The 17,197-nt window shown below is 44.9% G+C and overlaps 1 protein-coding gene across 1 annotated transcript in view; it reads left to right on the plus strand.

Moving 5' to 3' along the window:
- The window catches only part of fat2 (FAT atypical cadherin 2), a 113,129-nt gene that overhangs the window by 75,639 nt on the left and 20,293 nt on the right, over positions 1-17,197 (plus strand). Inside the window, exons 12-18 of the mRNA XM_085995815.1 lie at positions 3,920-4,153; positions 8,050-8,439; positions 9,759-9,973; positions 10,484-10,621; positions 13,296-13,439; positions 14,707-14,904; positions 15,661-16,465. Of these exons, the coding sequence (XP_085851941.1) occupies positions 3,920-4,153; positions 8,050-8,439; positions 9,759-9,973; positions 10,484-10,621; positions 13,296-13,439; positions 14,707-14,904; positions 15,661-16,465 (2,124 nt within the window). The remainder of the gene's footprint in view (positions 1-3,919; positions 4,154-8,049; positions 8,440-9,758; positions 9,974-10,483; positions 10,622-13,295; positions 13,440-14,706; positions 14,905-15,660; positions 16,466-17,197) is intronic.

Below are 17,197 nucleotides of genomic sequence, written 5' to 3' on the forward strand. Positions count from 1 at the left end.
GCCTGGTTTGCTTTTTTTTATGGCCTTGTTAACCTGTATCACTACTTTTAGTGATTTGTGTATTTGTACTCCGAGATCCCTTTACTCCTCTACCCCACCCAGACTCGCACCCTCCAAGTAATAAGTGACCTCCCTATTCTTCCTACCAAAATGTAATACCTCACATTTATCTGTGTTGAATTTCATTTGCCAATTATATGTCCATTCTGCAAGTTTATTAATGTCCTCCTGTAATTTGTTGCAGTCCTCCTCAGTATTGACTATCCCCCCAATTTGGTATCCTCCACAAAGTTAGAAATTATGTTTTTGATTCCAAAGTCTAAATCGTTAATATAAATTGTGAACAGCAGAGGTCCCAGCATTGATCCTTGTGGAACACCACTACCCACCTTCTGCCACTGTGAATAGCTGCCCTTTACTCCCACTCTCTGCTTTCTGTCTTGAAGCCAGCCAGCAATCCAATCTGCTACTTGTCCCCTTACTCCATATTCTCTGACCTTATTCATTAATCTATTATGTGATACTTTATCGAAGGCCTTTTGAAAATCTAGATAAATTATATCTACTGCATTACCGTTGTCTATTCTCCCTGTTACCTCTTCAAAAAATTCAGTGAGGTTGGTCAAAGAAGACTTTCCCTTCTTGAAATCCATGTTGACTATTCATTAATGGCCCAGTAATTCGGGTCCAAATGCGTGAGTACGGTCTGGGTACTCACGCATCTGGCCGGATGAAATGCCGGCGTTCAGGAAACACCGTGCATGCGGGGAACGCCGGCATTTCCAGTCCTCTGAACGAAGGGGTTCAGAGGCACAGCGCGTGCGACTGCACAGGCAGCGCGTGCACAGTGAACTTCGTCGATTTCATTCATGGATTCAGTGAGGGTAAGTCCTTACAAGTTACACTTGAAAAAAGCATGTGTAAAGTTGCTCCAAGGCTGCGGAGGAAGATATATTTTATCATGGAGCTTCTGAAAGGCAATATTTTTGTTTGGGAAAGGGAGGAAAATTATTTTAAGAAATGCTGAGGTTAGTTTTAAAGTTTAAATTTTTTTTTTTAAACGGGTTTTCAGTACGGCAGGTAGAAGGAGCAATTGTGGCTGTGTGAATTGAATGTGAGAATGAGTGTTCTAAAATGAATAATGTAACATTTCCAACACTTTTAAGAAAGAAACTTTTCATCAGTAATAAGTAATTATGTATGTATGTCCGCATATATTCCTTTACGTATATGTATGTATGTTTTATATTCCTTTACTTATGTGTATGAATGTATGTTTTTAATTATGATTTTCCAATAAGTTACTTTCTCTGAAAGTCATAATTAAATACATACATTCATACACATAAGCAAAGGAATATATACATACACGCAAAGGAATATATACAGACATACATACATAATTACTTAAAAGAATATATTACTGATGAAAAGTTTCTTTCTTAAAAATGTTGGAGTCATTTTCACATTTAATAAACACAGCAAATTCAATTCACATAGCCACAATTGATCCTTCTACCTACAGTACTGAAAACCCGTTTTAAAAAACGAAAATAAACTTTAAAACTTACCTCAGCATTTCTTAAAATAACTTTCCTCCCTTTCCCAAACAAAAATATTGCCTTTAAGAAGCTCCACGATAAGAAATATCTTCCTCCGCAGCCTCTGGAGCAACTGTACTCATGCTTTTTTCATGTGTACGTTGTAAGGACTTGACCTCACTGAAAGCATGAATGAAAGCGGCGAATTTTACTGCGCACGCGCTGCCTGTACAGTCGCACGCGTTCTGCCTCTGAACCCCTTCGTTCAGAGGACAGGAAATGCTGGTTTTCCCCGCATGCGCTGTGCATGCTGAAAACCGGCATTTCCTCCGGCCAGACGCGTAAGTACCCCGACCGTACTCGCGCGTTTGGAAGGGAATTACTGGGCCAACATTTTACATGTCAATAAAATTAAAAATTTAACAATTGCACGATTTGCCCCCTCGCATCTGCGACTGAGGGTCCAAGTAGGTGCATTGCGCAAGAGGTCATCGTCGTACGTATCCTCACACTGTTCCCTTTCGGGAACTGTATGAAGTGGTGGAAGGATTTCTGGCCACGTTAACACTCCTTCTGTGACCATAACCATCTTCATACCAGCCATTAGGGTGGTTAGTCCTATGGCGTGAGGGTTTTACGGGCTCCCACAGCCCATCTGAGGGGGGGGCGCACCCACACCCGCGGACGCAAGTATCCCGCTGGATGTCCACCCAGAATTTATAGTTGGAGCTCCGACTCCACTTGCCGGGACTGTCTGGAGCGGGGTTCGAAACCCTACTCCTTCTGGCCCAGCAGCGGGGATGCTTACCGCTACGCAAAAGGCCCACTCCATGCAAAAGGTGACACCCATACGTTTCCTGCGCCTTTTCCCTCCCCGTGACTGGAGCCCTATGCTGCCACTTGAAAGACCAAGCTATCATCTGTCCTTTTTGCGGCGCCTTTGACTTCTCATTACCAATGATGAGCAGGCGCTGCGCCTCCACCTCGTTGAGGAGATTGCTGAGGTCATCATCAGTTCAATTGTGAGTTCTTTTAATGCCGTGAATTGTGCTCATTCCAGCCATTTCACGTTGCTAATGGGATTGGGCCTTTGGCGTAGTGGTAGGATCCCCGCCGCTGGGCCAGACGGGGTAGGGTTTCGAACCCCGCTCCAGACAGTCCCGGCAAGTGGAGTCGGAGCTCCGGCTCTAAATTCTGGGTTGACATCCAGTGGGATATTTGCGTCCGTGGGTGTGGGTGGCCCCCCCTCCTTGTATAGCTTGTGGGAGCCTGTAAAACCCTCCCGCCATAGGACTAACCACCCTAATGGCTGGTTCAAAGATGGTTACGGTCACAGAATGAGCGTTAATCACGGCCATAAATCCTTCCACCACTTCATACAGTTCCCCAAAGGGAACAGTGTGAAGACACGTATGGTGACGACATTGCTAAATAAATAAATGGAATTTAAAAAATTCTTTTAGGGCTTTTAAAAGTCTTTAAATTGCTTTAATTCTGTTTAAAACTACTTCAGATTCTTCAAAATAATGTAAACGTTTTTAAAAGTTTATAAAAGTTACCAAAAGCTTCATAAAAATACCAAAAACCTATTTAAAATGCTGCTTTGCATGTAAAAATGCTTAGCAGCTTGTGAGAGACATTGGGGGCGTGTCCTATTAAACTGAGACCTCAAGGGGCGTGTCTCAGTTGCACAGCGCGCTACAGGCTTCGCGCTGGCTGCACTCCTGGGCGGCGTGACGTCAGACGCTGCCCGGGAGTCAACATTTTAAAACAGCAATTCCAGGCGTCCCTGAAGCTCAACGGCCGGCGCGTCGGGTAAGTGCAGATCGGGGGCTTACACGCGCGGCAAGCCCCCGACTCGAATTTCTGGGCCATTATATTTTTGGCTTCTAGTTGTTCTTCTATTTTCTCCTTTAGTAGGGATTCCATTATTTGTCCTACCACTGATGTTAAGCTGACTGGCCTATAGTTCCCTGGACATGTTCTATCTCCCTTCTTAAATATAAGTGTTACGTTAGCTATCCGCCAGTCCTCTGGCACTACACATCTTTCTAAGCACAGAGGCCTCACTACTGAGCCCAATCCTGTTCTTATCTGTCAACCACAGGATAACTGGATAGCAATTAGGAGTGAGAATCCAGACATGAGTTTCCCCTCACTAACCCATGAGCCCTGAGGCCAATTGTCACCACTCCAAACACTACCCCAACTGTGGTTAGTTAAACTCAACACCGACTGGGGATTGAACCTTGGACCTTCCTGTTTGGCATGGCTTGGCTACTCAGTAGATAAATTCACTTGACTCATCAGGGGAGCTGTTTAAATATTTGAATGGCAGATTATATTGTACTAACTCCTGTTTTTATTGCCTGCCTCAGGGGAACTGATGACAATTGGCACTTTGGACCGTGAGAGTCAAGCTGTGTATAATCTGGTTGCAAAAGCATCTGATGGGAGCGGCCTATTTTGTGAGGCAGATATCAGCATTGCATTACAGGATGTGAATGACAATCCTCCCAAATTCTCCGCATCTCAATATGCTGTATCTGTCTTTGATAACACTACTGTTAAAACCCCTGTGGCGGTTGTCCATGCCAGGGATCCCGATGTTGGTAAGTATTTTGCAAACAGCCATGGTGTGTAGTGGTTTTCGTGTAAATCTAGGCAGTGCGTCTGATGTTTCTGTTGTATTGGTGTTGGATTAAGGGTCCCAGATATCCACCCACTGCAAGTCACTCTTTGAAGAAAGTGACTGACTTGTGAAAGAAGTGACTGATCTTGGTTGACTTTTGGTTTTGTAAGTCAGCACGACATTCAAATGTACAGTATTTGAAGCCAGTGTTTAGCTATCCTGGGCACATAGTTTGCATTCAGCTAACAGAAGCAAAGTACGGTAGATACTGGAAATCTGAAACGACACAGAAAGTGCTAGAAACACTCAGCAGGCCGGCCAACATCTGCGGAGAGAACACACAAGCCAATGTTTCAAGTATGCACCATTCTACAGAGTTGAAAAATAAGAGACAGACATTCATATTGAACATATGCACACACAATATAGAAATATAGACCGAGAAGAATCATGAGTGGAATGATGATCTGAGATGATCTAGGCTAATTCCGAGTCTAAAGCATCTTAGTTATCAAGATTGGCTAAAAGAGTTGGGGCTTTACACATTAGAGAAGCGTAGACTATGGGGGGATCTGATTGAGGTTTATAAGATAATGAAGGGAATAGATTGTGTTCCAGTTGACAGTTTGTTTCAATTAAATAGGTTAGGGAGGACCAGTGGTCACAAATTTAAGTTGTATAAGGCCAGATCTAGGCTAGATGTCAGGAGCTGGTTCTTTCCGCAGAGAATAGTGGTCCTCTGCAACAGGCTGCCGTCTTGTGCAGTGGACGCTGATTCACTGAATTCCTTCAAGCGAGAGCTGGACCTGTTTCTGGCTGGGGCGGAGATCACCTCTTACAGAAGGTAGGTACTTCAGAGAATTCAGGGCCAGGGTGATCTCCTGGACTAGTTTCAACCGTCTAGATGAGTTGAAGAGGAATTTTCCAGATTCTTTTCCCCAAATTTGCCTGGGTTTTTTATCTGGTTTTTCACCTCTCCCAGGAGATTACATGTTTTCGGGTGGGGTGGAGCTGTAATACACAAGATATAGCAATTGTGTGGGACAGGCTCGATGTACCAACGGGTCTTTACCTCCTGTCATTGTTCCTATGATCTGTTACATCACTTCACTCATGATTCCTCATATATATTTTATATGTAATTTTTCCCTCCCATGTTTCTGATTGCATTACTATGCCTGTCCACCTCTTATTTTTCTATCTTAAAGAAGGATCTGCACCTGAAATGTAACTCTTCTCTCCACTGACTGATCTGCTATGTGCTTCTAGCATTTTTTTGCTGTTATTGTTTAACATTCAGCTGTGTTATACCATTATGGCATTTAGGTTGCACTGTATCCCAAACTTGTATTCAGCTATGCCAAGCCCCAGATTTCACATTCAGCCATGCTGGGTTCCAGGTTGAATGTGCAGAATCTAAACTTGTGTTTAGGCAAGCTGCATTCTAAGCTTATGTTCCATTGCACTGGACACCAAGCTCAATTTGACACCACTAGTGCTCTTCAGTGTCTTTATGGCCTCTGGGGTTGAAGCAGTATGTTATTTCCCAGAAAGATCCGACTGCACTATTAGGAGTGGATGTTCACAGAATCACAGAAACCCCACAGTGCAGATAGAGGCCATTTCGGCCCATCGAGCCTGCACCGACACATATCCCACCCAATCCCCGTAACCCCTACACCAACACATATCCCACCCTATCCCCGTAACCCCACATATTTTAATCCCCCTAACACTAAGGGTCAATTTATCATAGCCAATCAACCTAACCTGCACATCTTTGGACTGTGGGAGGAAACCGGAGCACCCGGAGAAAACCCACGCAAACACAGGGAAAATGTGCAAACTCCACACAGACAGTCACCCGAGGTCGGATTCGAACCCGAGTCCCTGGCGCTGTGAGGCAACAGTGCTAACCACTATGCCACCGTGCTGCACTATGCCACTATACCACTATGCAACAGTGCTAACCACTATGCCATCTGGTGTTCTACCAGATCTGAAATTTTGCAGGATTTGCAGCTTGTGGGAAGATTCACTGGGATAGAAACATGTGTGTGAAGGGTTTATTGCACAGGGTAAGGGTTCACTATCTCTTTCCCCAAGGGATTTAGTGACAAAAGGGAGTTAATGTTCTTCTATCACTGTATGCAGATGTGTGGGAGGCTTTTCTCCTGGGGTAGGTGTGTAAGTATGGGTTTTCTCTCCCCTGAAGTAAAAAGAAAGACTTGCATTTATATAGCGCCTTTCACGATCACCGGATGTCTCAAAGCACTTTATAACCAATGAAGTACTTTTTGAAGTGTAGTCACTGTTGTAATGTAGGAAACGCAGCAGCCAATTTGTGCACAGCAAGCTCCCACAAACAGCAATGTGATAATGACCAGATAATCTGTTTTTTAGTGATGTTGATTGAGGGATATATATTGGCCAGGACACTGGGGATAACTCCCCTGCTCGTCTTCGAATAGTGCCATGGGATCTTTTACATCCATCTGAGAAGGCAGACAGGGCCTTGCTTTAACATCTCATCCGAAAGACGGCACTGCCATAATAAAACTTACTACGCACTTGGTTCGAGTATAAAGCAAGGCTTTAATCAACTTGTTTCAGAACATGGAGGTCTAGTTGTACTTCACTAGTTCCTGTCTTACAAAATGTCCCTGGGCAAGCTGGGCCACGCCCGAGTATTTATACTCCTTGGACGGCACCACCAGCTGGCCGTCCAGTGTTATTTCATGAGTTGTTTCTTCATGATGATGAGATTTATAACAGGCACCTGTGACAGTGCAGCACTCCCTCAGTACTGCACTGGAGTATTAGCCTAGATTTTTGTGCTCAAGTCTCTGGAGTGGGACTTGAACCTACAATCATATGTTGTTGCTATACGTGGCAGGTTCAATACCTAAATGGAGACATGTGATGGATTTGCTGAATTGGAGCTGCTGGCTGCATGGAATGAAGGTGTGGATGTGATTCAAGCCTTTAGGTGGACTCCCTGCCCCTGCAGTATAAAGTTGCATAGAAGTAGTTTGCCTTCTGAGGGGTTACATAGAAACATAGAAGATAGGAGCAGGAGTAGGCCATTTGGCCCTTTGAGCCTGCTCCGCCATTCAATGTGATCATGGCTGATCATCCAAATTCAGTACCCTGTCCCTGCCTTTTCCCCATATCCCTTGATCCCTTCAGCCTCAAGAAACATATCCAACTCTTTCTTGAATATATTAATGAACTGGCCTCCACCGCCCTCTGTGGCAGAGAATTCCACAGGTTCCCCACTCTCTGGGTGAAGAAATTCCTCCTCATTTCAGTCCTAAATAGCTTACCCCTTATCCTTAGACTATGACCCCTGGTTCTGGACTCCCCGGCCATCAGAAACATCCTTCCTGCATCTAGTCTGTCCAGACCTGACAGAATTTTATAGGTTTCGAAGAGATCCCCTCTAAATCTTCTAAACTCCAGTGAGTATAAGCCCAATCGACACAATCTCTCCTCATACGTCATTCCTGCCATCCCAGGTATCAGCCTGGTGAATCTTCGCTGCACTCCTTCCATGGCAAGAACGTCCTTCCTCAGGTAAGGTGACCAAAACTGCACACAATACTCAAGGTGCGGTCTCACCAAGGCCCTGTACAACTGCAGCAAGACATCCTTGTTCCTGTACTCGAACCCTCTTGCTACGAAGGCCAACATACCATTTGCCTTCTTAACTGCCTGCTGCACCTGCATGCTTACCTTCAGCGACTGGTGCACAGTACAGAATGGAGTGCACAACACAGGGGGGATTTCCTAGCTCTCCAATATCCTGCCTGGCTTAAACTTTGTGACTGGATAGCTTCGCTTGTTCTTTTCTAATTGTGCTTTCCCCATCAACAGGTCTCAATTCGGAGGTCACGTATTCCCTAGTGGACTCGGCGAATGAGCACTTCTCCATCGATGAGCTCTCTGGTGTCATATATCTGGCAAAGTCTTTACACAAGGAGCAGCAGAAAGCTTTTAACCTCATAGTTCAGGCCACAGATCATGGTCTTCCACAGAGACTCTCTTCATTTGTCACTGTGGTAGTCTCAGTCATAGGCATTGAAGAGTTCATCCCTGTCTTCATACAAAGAGAGTATGTCGCCACCATCCCAGAGGATGTGAGCAACGGGCTGCAGATACTGAGTGTGTCAGCACTGACACGAGATGCCACTAATACTGCACAGATTGTTTACACCATTATGAATGGCAATGAGCATGGCAAGTTTCGCATTGATTCCAAAACAGGTAACAATTACATGTTTTAAAATCTGTTTGATGATCGTCATAATGTAGCCAACAGTATTGTGAATTATATTATTACTCCGCAATCGAACCTGCTGTTCTGTTATGAAAGCAACTGTTTAAATACTACAGGGTTTGCTGGGCATATATCAGGTGGTTGCTGGTAGTTTGTTATTTGCTCTTGTTAACGTCCAAGGGACACCTACAAATGAAGGGCTCATGGATATGTAGTTCTGCAGTGGAATAGAGAGATTGCATATTTCATGGGGAATTGGGTATACAGAAGGAGTTCACTCTGTTACGATGTATGCAGGTACACTGAAGAGCATTGTATCATACAAGTATATGGATTGGTATATGGGCTTAAAGAGGTTGTCACTGTACCACAAGGATATTTAAGCATACTGAAGCAGTTCACTGCTTCATAAGGAGTATCTCAGGTTAGTTCACATTCAGCATCAGAACCTAGTGCCAGCAATAGGTAGGAACTTGCTCTCCTAGCACTTACCACCATTTCCATTTGAGCCAGAACAAAGTTTGAAGCCAGATTCTGGGGTGGCTTTCAAACTGGCTCCAATGACACTTGCACCAACCAAAAGTGTTTTTTTTTTGTCATATTGAGATGCAGTGTGTCCAACACATTATTAAAATGCACAAGCCCTTATTGCATCAGTGATCAGATGGCTGATTTTAAACATGGCCAGGGGTAACCTCTGTAGATCGTAAAATTTGACTGAAAAACTGCCATGAGCTGGCTGTGATAGAATATCATTGGCCATAGCTTAACAAGGGCTTGGGCACATATTCCACAGAAACACAGAGATAATATCTGTGGACCACCAGTGTACCCTGAACCAAGGATGTAAATGTGTGTTGATAACCCAGTTGACCATGTTGACCACCTTGTACAGTCCACAATAACTTTTAGACATATTAGCGAACAGGTATTAAAGATGATCCTATAGCACTATTTGAAGAAAAACATTGAGTTGTCCTGGTAATATTCTTCCTTCACACGGTCTCCAAAAGTAGATTCGTTGGCCATTTATCTCATTGCTGTTTGTGAGACTTTGCCATGTGTAAAATAGATGCCGCATTCACTTACATCGTTTAGTGTCTGCACTTCGATATAATTCATTGTATCTGAAGTGCTTTAGGAAGTCCTGAGAGATGTGAAATGGTTCTCTATATGTCCAAATTATTTTGTTCTTTATCATGGATGGGCAGTGGAGAAAGGACTTGAAACAGATTTGAATTATTTCAATAAAGCAATCCATTGAAGTTAATCCATTTGTAAAACCAATGTCCAACTCTATGTGTAGGAGCCATGTATGTGAATGGGAGCCTAGACTATGAATCCTGCCAGGAGTATTATCTGTCAGTTGATGGCAACAGGAAAGGGACACCGTTGTTCAGTGATAGTACGACAGTGATCATCAATGTCACAGACGTTAACGATAACCTGCCCAAGTTCAGCCACAGCGTGCACACTGCTGAAATCAGTGAGGATGCTCCACTAGGGGAATTGGTCCTTAAAGTAAGTAAGAAAAACCTTTATTGTTCCATTATGATCCAAATAGAAATCAGACCGGGAAGTGAAAAAGAAACTGCGGTTGAAAATATCAGTGATAAGTTATAGCTACACAATTCATCCTGGTGATAAATCAGTTAGACACTGTCTCCTCCCCATCTGCCTCAAGCTTATATGCAGCGTGGGTATGTAAGAACTGACGAGCAACCCATAAAACTATGTTCTGCGTCTACTCACTGCACAGAGGTCAAGTGGCAATCTATTGTGCCAATGGCAATGCTTTCAAACTCTGTTAAAGTTACCCCTCTACTGTGGAATCAAATAAACTCTGTGACCCTCGTCCTAAATAATAAAATTATGATATCATGTCAGGTTGGCCTGAGTTAGAATTAGAATGCCAGACAGAATCTGCCATTAGGCCGATAGACCTGAATACTCTGCAGTATCATTTATTAGTTCAATAAGATGTGACAGGATGTCTCCCTGATCTTGTTCTCTCCCTTCTGTTTCCATTAGGTGACAGCTGCTGACAGAGATGGACCCCTAAACAACCGGATCCATTATTCAATAATGAGTGGAGATCCTAACCAGCATTTTACTATAAACTCAAAGAATGGGGAGATTTTGTTATCACAACACCTTGACAGGGAAGAGGTAAATAGAAAGTCTGTGACAGAAGGACTGGAAGATACAGTCGATAAACTGTTGTCCTTTCAGGAGGATAGATGGCATTGTCCTGTCAGGGGTGATTGATTGGCATATTGAATGAGTGGGGCAATGGGTGGCACAGTGGATAAGTATATTACCCTTCCTGATCAGAATGGGCAGCGCAGTGGATGAGAAAACTCTTCTACCTCTAGAACTTGGGTTCAAATGATAACCAGACAAAAATGATAGAGGTCCCTTTTTGGCGAACTGGTTCGGCAACAGTGGTAGGAAGTTCCTGGATTTCCGATCTCCAAAATCATGTTTACTGAACAGCTCACTTGCTCAGTCATTTGTGGTGGGGTTCTATTTCTTCATTTCAAAGGTTCACAATGATTCAGCAAAAGCACAGCTGAGTATCTTTTCCAGAATTCCACAGTTTGTGAATAGCCTTCATCCTGAAAACTGCTGCAAAATACTGTTGGCAAAAATTGGGATCTGTTAAAGCTGCCTGAGAATACGACATGGTCCAACAATATCTTCAGAATAGCATGATATGGAACACAGCCCCATGCATAGGACATTTTGTTCAAGTCCTTGTTGAAGGCATCCTGCGTTTGTTACTGTTGTGGGTGGATAAGGTTGTGGCTTCTGCAGTCATTATGGCAGCAGATGTTTACATACTTTAGGAAGAAATAAATACGGGCCATTCATAAGGAGAGTTTACTGATGTTTCGCTCAAAGGACTCTTATGCTAGGGTTATGTTTCTGGCAGGCCTCCAGTGTTCTGCCACATGCTTCATCGCCTAGGCAGTGAGTGCTGCCAGGCTGTTAGACTGCTGGCAATATCAAAGACTAGCTCAGTTTGCTTCTGGATCAGTGTCCATAAATGAACACTCTCCAGCAGTAGTCAACAGATAGGGATCAGGACCGGGAACGCTGGATGATTTTTTCTCCTCTCCCTAGCTCAGGGTTGTTGAGGCCAATTCTAACATCCGTCCCCTCTCCCACTGTTATCTCAGCACAGACTTAAGATAAAACTTGGGACCTTCCTGTATCTATATGATACATTACCACACTACAGAGTGCATTCACCCAGTGAACGCCAAAGGATTCTTTTTGTATCTGCTGTCACATGTGCAGAATGGTAGTATGGTAGGCTTGCGTCTGCGCTCACTCGGAGGTCGAACTCCAAACCATCGTCAACACCTTCACCGAAGCGTATGAGAGCATGGGCCTTACACTAAACATCCGTAAGACAAAGGTCCTCTACCAACCTGCCCCACCACACAGTACTGCCCCCTGATTATCAAAATCCACGACAAGGCCTTGGACAACATGGACCACTTTCCATACCTCAGGAGCCTACTGTCAACAAGGGCAGACGTCGATGACGAAGTCCAACAGTGTGCCAGTGCAGCCTTCGGTCGCCTGAGGAAGAGAGTGTTTGAAGACCAGGACATCAAACCCGGCACTAAGCTCATGGTCTATAGAGCAGCAGTGATACCCGCCCTGCTGTATGCCTCAGAGACATGGACCATGTACAGCAGGCACCTCAAAGCCCTGGAGAGGTACCACCAACACTGCCTCCGCAAGATCCTGCAAATTCATTGGCAGGATAGGCGCACCAACGTCAGTGTTCTTGCTCAGGCCAACATCCCCAGCATCGAAGCTTTGACCACACTCGCTCAGCTCTGATGGACGGGTCACATTGTCCGCATGCCCGATACGAGACTCCCAAAACAAGCGCTCTACTCGGAGCTCCGGCACGGCAGGAGAGCCCCAGGTGGGCAAAGGAAACACTTCAAGGACACCCTCAAAGCCTCCTTGAAAAAGTGCAACATCCCCACTGACACCAGGGAATCCCTGGCCCAAGACTGCACAAAGTGGAGAAGAAGCATCCGAGAAGGCGCCGAACACCTGGAGTCTCTTCGCCGGGAGCAAGCGGAAGCCAAGCACAGGCAGCGCAAGGAGCGCACGTCAACCCAAGCACCCCACCCACCCTCCCATTCAACCACCATCTGCCCCACCTGTGACAGAGACTGTAGGTCCCGCATTGGACTCATCAGTCACCTGAGAACTCATTTTTAATGTGGAAGCAAGTCATCCTCGGTTCTGAGGGATTGCCTAAGAAGAGTAAAGAAAGAAAGAATTCCATTTATATAGCGCCTTTCATGACCACCAGACATCCCAGAGTGCTTTACAGCTAATAAAGTACTTTTGAAATGTAGTCACTGTTGTAATGTAGGAAACGCAGCAGCCAATTTGTGCACAGCAAGCTCCCACAAACAGCATTGTGATAATGACCAGATAATCTGTTTTTAGTGATGTTGATTGAGGGATAAATATTGGCTAGGACACCGGGGATAACTCCCCTGCTCTTCTTCAAAATAGTGCCATGGGATCTTTTACATCCAGCTGAGAGGGCAGACGGGGCCTCGGTTTAACGCCTCAACTGAAAGACGGCACCTCTGACAGTGCAGCACTCCCTCAGCACTGCACTGCAGTGTCAGCCTAGATTTATGTGCTCAAGTCTCTGGAATGGGTCTTGAATCCACAACCTTCTGACTCAGAAGCGAGAGTAATACCCACTGATCCACAGCTGACACTGATATAAGTATCTTAAAGTTACATTTTTATAATTGTAGTAAGACCCGTGACGTATGCCATGTCTCTTCTGCAGATACCCAGTTACTCCTTGGTAGTCCGGGCTACAGACAATGGCGTGCCTCCACTTTTCAGTGACACTGCTGTGAGCCTCCAGGTGTTAGATGTGAACGACAACCCGCCTATGTTCTTTCAGTTCAACTACAGCGTGGTTATTCAGGTAGGTGTGAATGGATCAGAGCCATGACCTTGCAGAAGGGTGTACACAAGTGTCTTATTGCAAACAAAATACTAATAACAACAACAGCTTGCATTTATATACCACCTTTAATGTAGTAAAGCATCCCAAGGCGCTGCACAGGAGCGATTATCAAACAAAATTTGACACCAAGCCACAGAAAGAGATATTAGGACAGGTGACCAAAAGCTTAAACAAAGACGTAGGTTTTACGGAGCATCTTAAAGGAGGTAGAGAGAAGTGGAGAGGTTTAGGGAGGGAATTCCAGAGCTAAGGGCCTCGGCAGCTGAAGGCACGGCCACCAATGGCGGAGCAATGAAAATCGGGGATGTGCAAGACGCCAGAATTGGAGAAGCGCAGAGATTTCAGAGGGTTGTAAGGCTGAAGGAGGTTACAGAGATAGGGCCATGGAGGAATTTGAAAACAAGGATGAGAATTTCAAAATCGAGGCGTTGCCAGATCAGGAGCCAGTGTAGGTTGCCAAATTGTATTATTTGACCTAGTTAATGTTAGGTACAATATAGCTTTCCACAGACATTTTAAAGCTGGGCTAATGTAGGAAGCTGAGTTTTCTTGCTGTCACACAGCTTGTTTGGAGCAAAGAAGATCAGTTCAGTTAGCGACAATGACATCTTTGACCACTACTGCTCTTCACCTGTAGGATGTCAACTAGGTTCAATTCAAGTCCTCTTGGAAAGAGTCTAACATCTCTTCTCACAGGCAGCAACAAACGGTCAAATGTGAATTCCATTCCAAGCTGTATTGGACATTTTGGATTTCACTTTGTTTCAAAACTGATCTTCACTTTGAGCTTCTCACACTGAGGGTGTGTGTCTGCCAATACGGACCTGGGCGCCTAATTTACAGCTAACTTGTGTACAGGAAATAAATTAGAATTAAAGTGTCACTCTTTTACTGGAAGATTAAATGGGGAGGCAAGATCAAAAGGGAAAGGAATTGGTAAGCTGGATGTGGAGAATTGAACTCACACTGAACTAAGCCATGTGATCAGACTTGCTCAATGGGAGCACAGGTCAGAGAATCAGATGCAGAGGTCAGCGCGCACATGAAATTTCCCCCAAATTTCTGGTGAAACGAGAGTGGACCAAAGTGGGCCACATTTGTTACCTTTTAAATGGGTGACAACTTGATCACTATTGAAGTAATGGTGACTTATAATCCCACACGGACAGTCCTTGCAGTCTTATGTCAATGTTTTAGAGACTAAAAACAGTTTTTCCTTTCTCAGGAGAATGAGGCAATCGGCTCGAGTGTATTGCAACTGTTGGTAATAGACCGGGACTCCACCTCCAATGGGCCGCCATTCCTTTTCACGATTGCAGCCGGCAACGAGGGGGGCAACTTTCACATCGACCAACAGGGACTGCTGAAAACGCAGACTCGCCTCCAACAGAAAGTGAGGGATCAATACATTCTGCAGGTCCAGGTAAACTTTCTAAAACACCTTGCGCTCCTCTTAATCCTCTCCTACGGCACTGACTTTTAAGTAAAAAAAGAAACTTTAGGAACGTGAGGTTGGGTGCCAATTAATCATATCAGCATTTAAGAATGGAGGACTTGTATGATGTGCCCTCATGGTCTGACACTGCTGGTGATGAATAAACATTGGTCAACATCAACACATCTCCACTTCTGGCAGTGCTACTCACCTACACCATTAGATCCTCCAAGATACAGTTGAAAATTCCCTCTGCTGCAGGGAGCAGCATACCTCCTACCTGTTCAGACAAATCCGACACTTGGCACTGTTACAACATTAGCAAACAATGGCACCATTAATGTGACTCCCTACTTACCAACTGCCCTAACTTTGCATAATGAATGATCTCATTAGAGCGCACTATTCCATACACTACAGATATGAACTGCTCCAAACATCTTGTTTCAATAACAAGTATAATAAGACTTTGGTTGATACTTTTAATAATCCATTTAACTACACTGCTACAGACTGAGGCACTGAGAATGGGAGAGGCTTAAAGGCTGGTGTATGATATTACAAACGTCTGCTGGCTTAGCAAATGAAAGCCTCAAAGACTTGGGCACTGTCCCATATTGGAACAGATCCAGAACTGTTATCCAGCATATTTTCTCACTAAATCCTGTCTGCATACCTTCAGCAAAGAAAAGATAGCGCGAAGTTACGCAATGTAATTTTAAAAAAAACCTTTGCTTCCTTCAGGTCACAGACAGTGGTCGGCCACCTTTGTCATCTTCGTCTTTTATAAACATTCGCGTGATCAAGGAAAGTCGGTACCCGCCATCTGTGCTTCCGCTGCAAGTCTTCATTGTTACCTCCAGCAGCAAGTTCCCTGGAGGATTTGTTGGAAAAATCCACGCGACGGACCTTGACCTTCACGACACTCTTACCTATAGCACAGTCCCGGGGTTCATGACAGATGACGTGTTTTCCGTTGGCAGCGCAGATGGCAAAGTGTTGGCACGGCGCGCCTTAGAAGCGGGGCACTACCTGTTCAACGTCAGTGTCACTGACCGAAAATTCATTACCACAGTGGATGCGGAAGTACATGTCACGCGCGTGACACCGGGCATACTCGACCATGCCGTTCTGGTGGAGCTGGTGCAGGTTACGCCAGAGAAGTTCATCAGCGACCATTGGCGGAACTTTCAGAGATCCCTGGCAAGCCTCCTCCAGGTTAACAAGAAAGGCATTGAGCTCATCAGCATGCAGCCAGCGCAAGGCTCCACGAACTTAGACGTGCTCCTGGTCGTAAAGGAATCAGAAGACTCCTTTTATAAACCTGACGTTCTGCAGCAGAAGCTCACCTCCTCTGCTGTGGACTTGGAGAAGTGGGATGAAATTCGGATAGAGAGGGCGGTTCACCGCTGTTCCGATCACAACTGTCCCCGACAGCACTGCCAAGGGAAATTTCAACTGGACATGGGAAATGTATTAACATACACCACCGCTATTCTCAGCTTCATTGTTCCCCGGTACATTCACAATCAGGCCTGCTCATGTAATGGTAAGATTTCATTGTACGATCATTAAATCAAAGTGTTTAACCAGTTTTCTCTCGATCCTCTTCTGGAGGTGTCTGCCTGGGCTCAGTAGGTTGTGGGTTCAGTCCCCGCTCCATAGTCTTGAACACACAATCTAAGCTGGCACTTCAGTGCAGTACTGAGGGAGTTCTCCCAGTGTCCTGGCTGGCATTAATCCCTCGACCAACATCACCAAAACAGATTACCTGTTTGTGGAATCGTGTGAAAATTGGCTGCCATGCTCGCCTACATTACAGTGACCACAATTTAAAAAGTGCTTAATTGGCTGTTAAGTGCCTTAGGATGCAAATTTATACAACGCTTGTGAAAGGCGTTGTACAAATGCAAGATTGTTCGTTCGTTCTTTCTTTGGGTGGCGACTTGCGCTGAGGTACTGTTAGCCCTCTGATACCCCGCTCAAGTGCGATTCCTCATGCATGAGCCCAGATGGTGAATGGCAGGCGGATATTCCCCATGGGAGGCACCATGGTTGAGCCTGAGCCTGTCCTCACCTGATATCCACACATGTATGTATCTTGTAGCTAGGTTCCCTGTGTGGTGATTAGGAGCAGGAAACCCTATTGATTTGTTCCTTCCGTATTCCAGAGATCCTGAGGTCAATTATAGGACTTCTACAACCACCGCAGCTAACTCAGCATATCCCAGGAACTGATCCTGGGACATCTGTATCATTCCGTTCAATACCAGACAGTGTA

The sequence above is a fragment of the Somniosus microcephalus genome, chromosome 8 (genome assembly GCF_052327205.1).
Source record: "Somniosus microcephalus isolate GS21.2 chromosome 8, FLI_Smic_1.0, whole genome shotgun sequence".
NCBI lineage: Eukaryota > Metazoa > Chordata > Chondrichthyes > Squaliformes > Somniosidae > Somniosus > Somniosus microcephalus.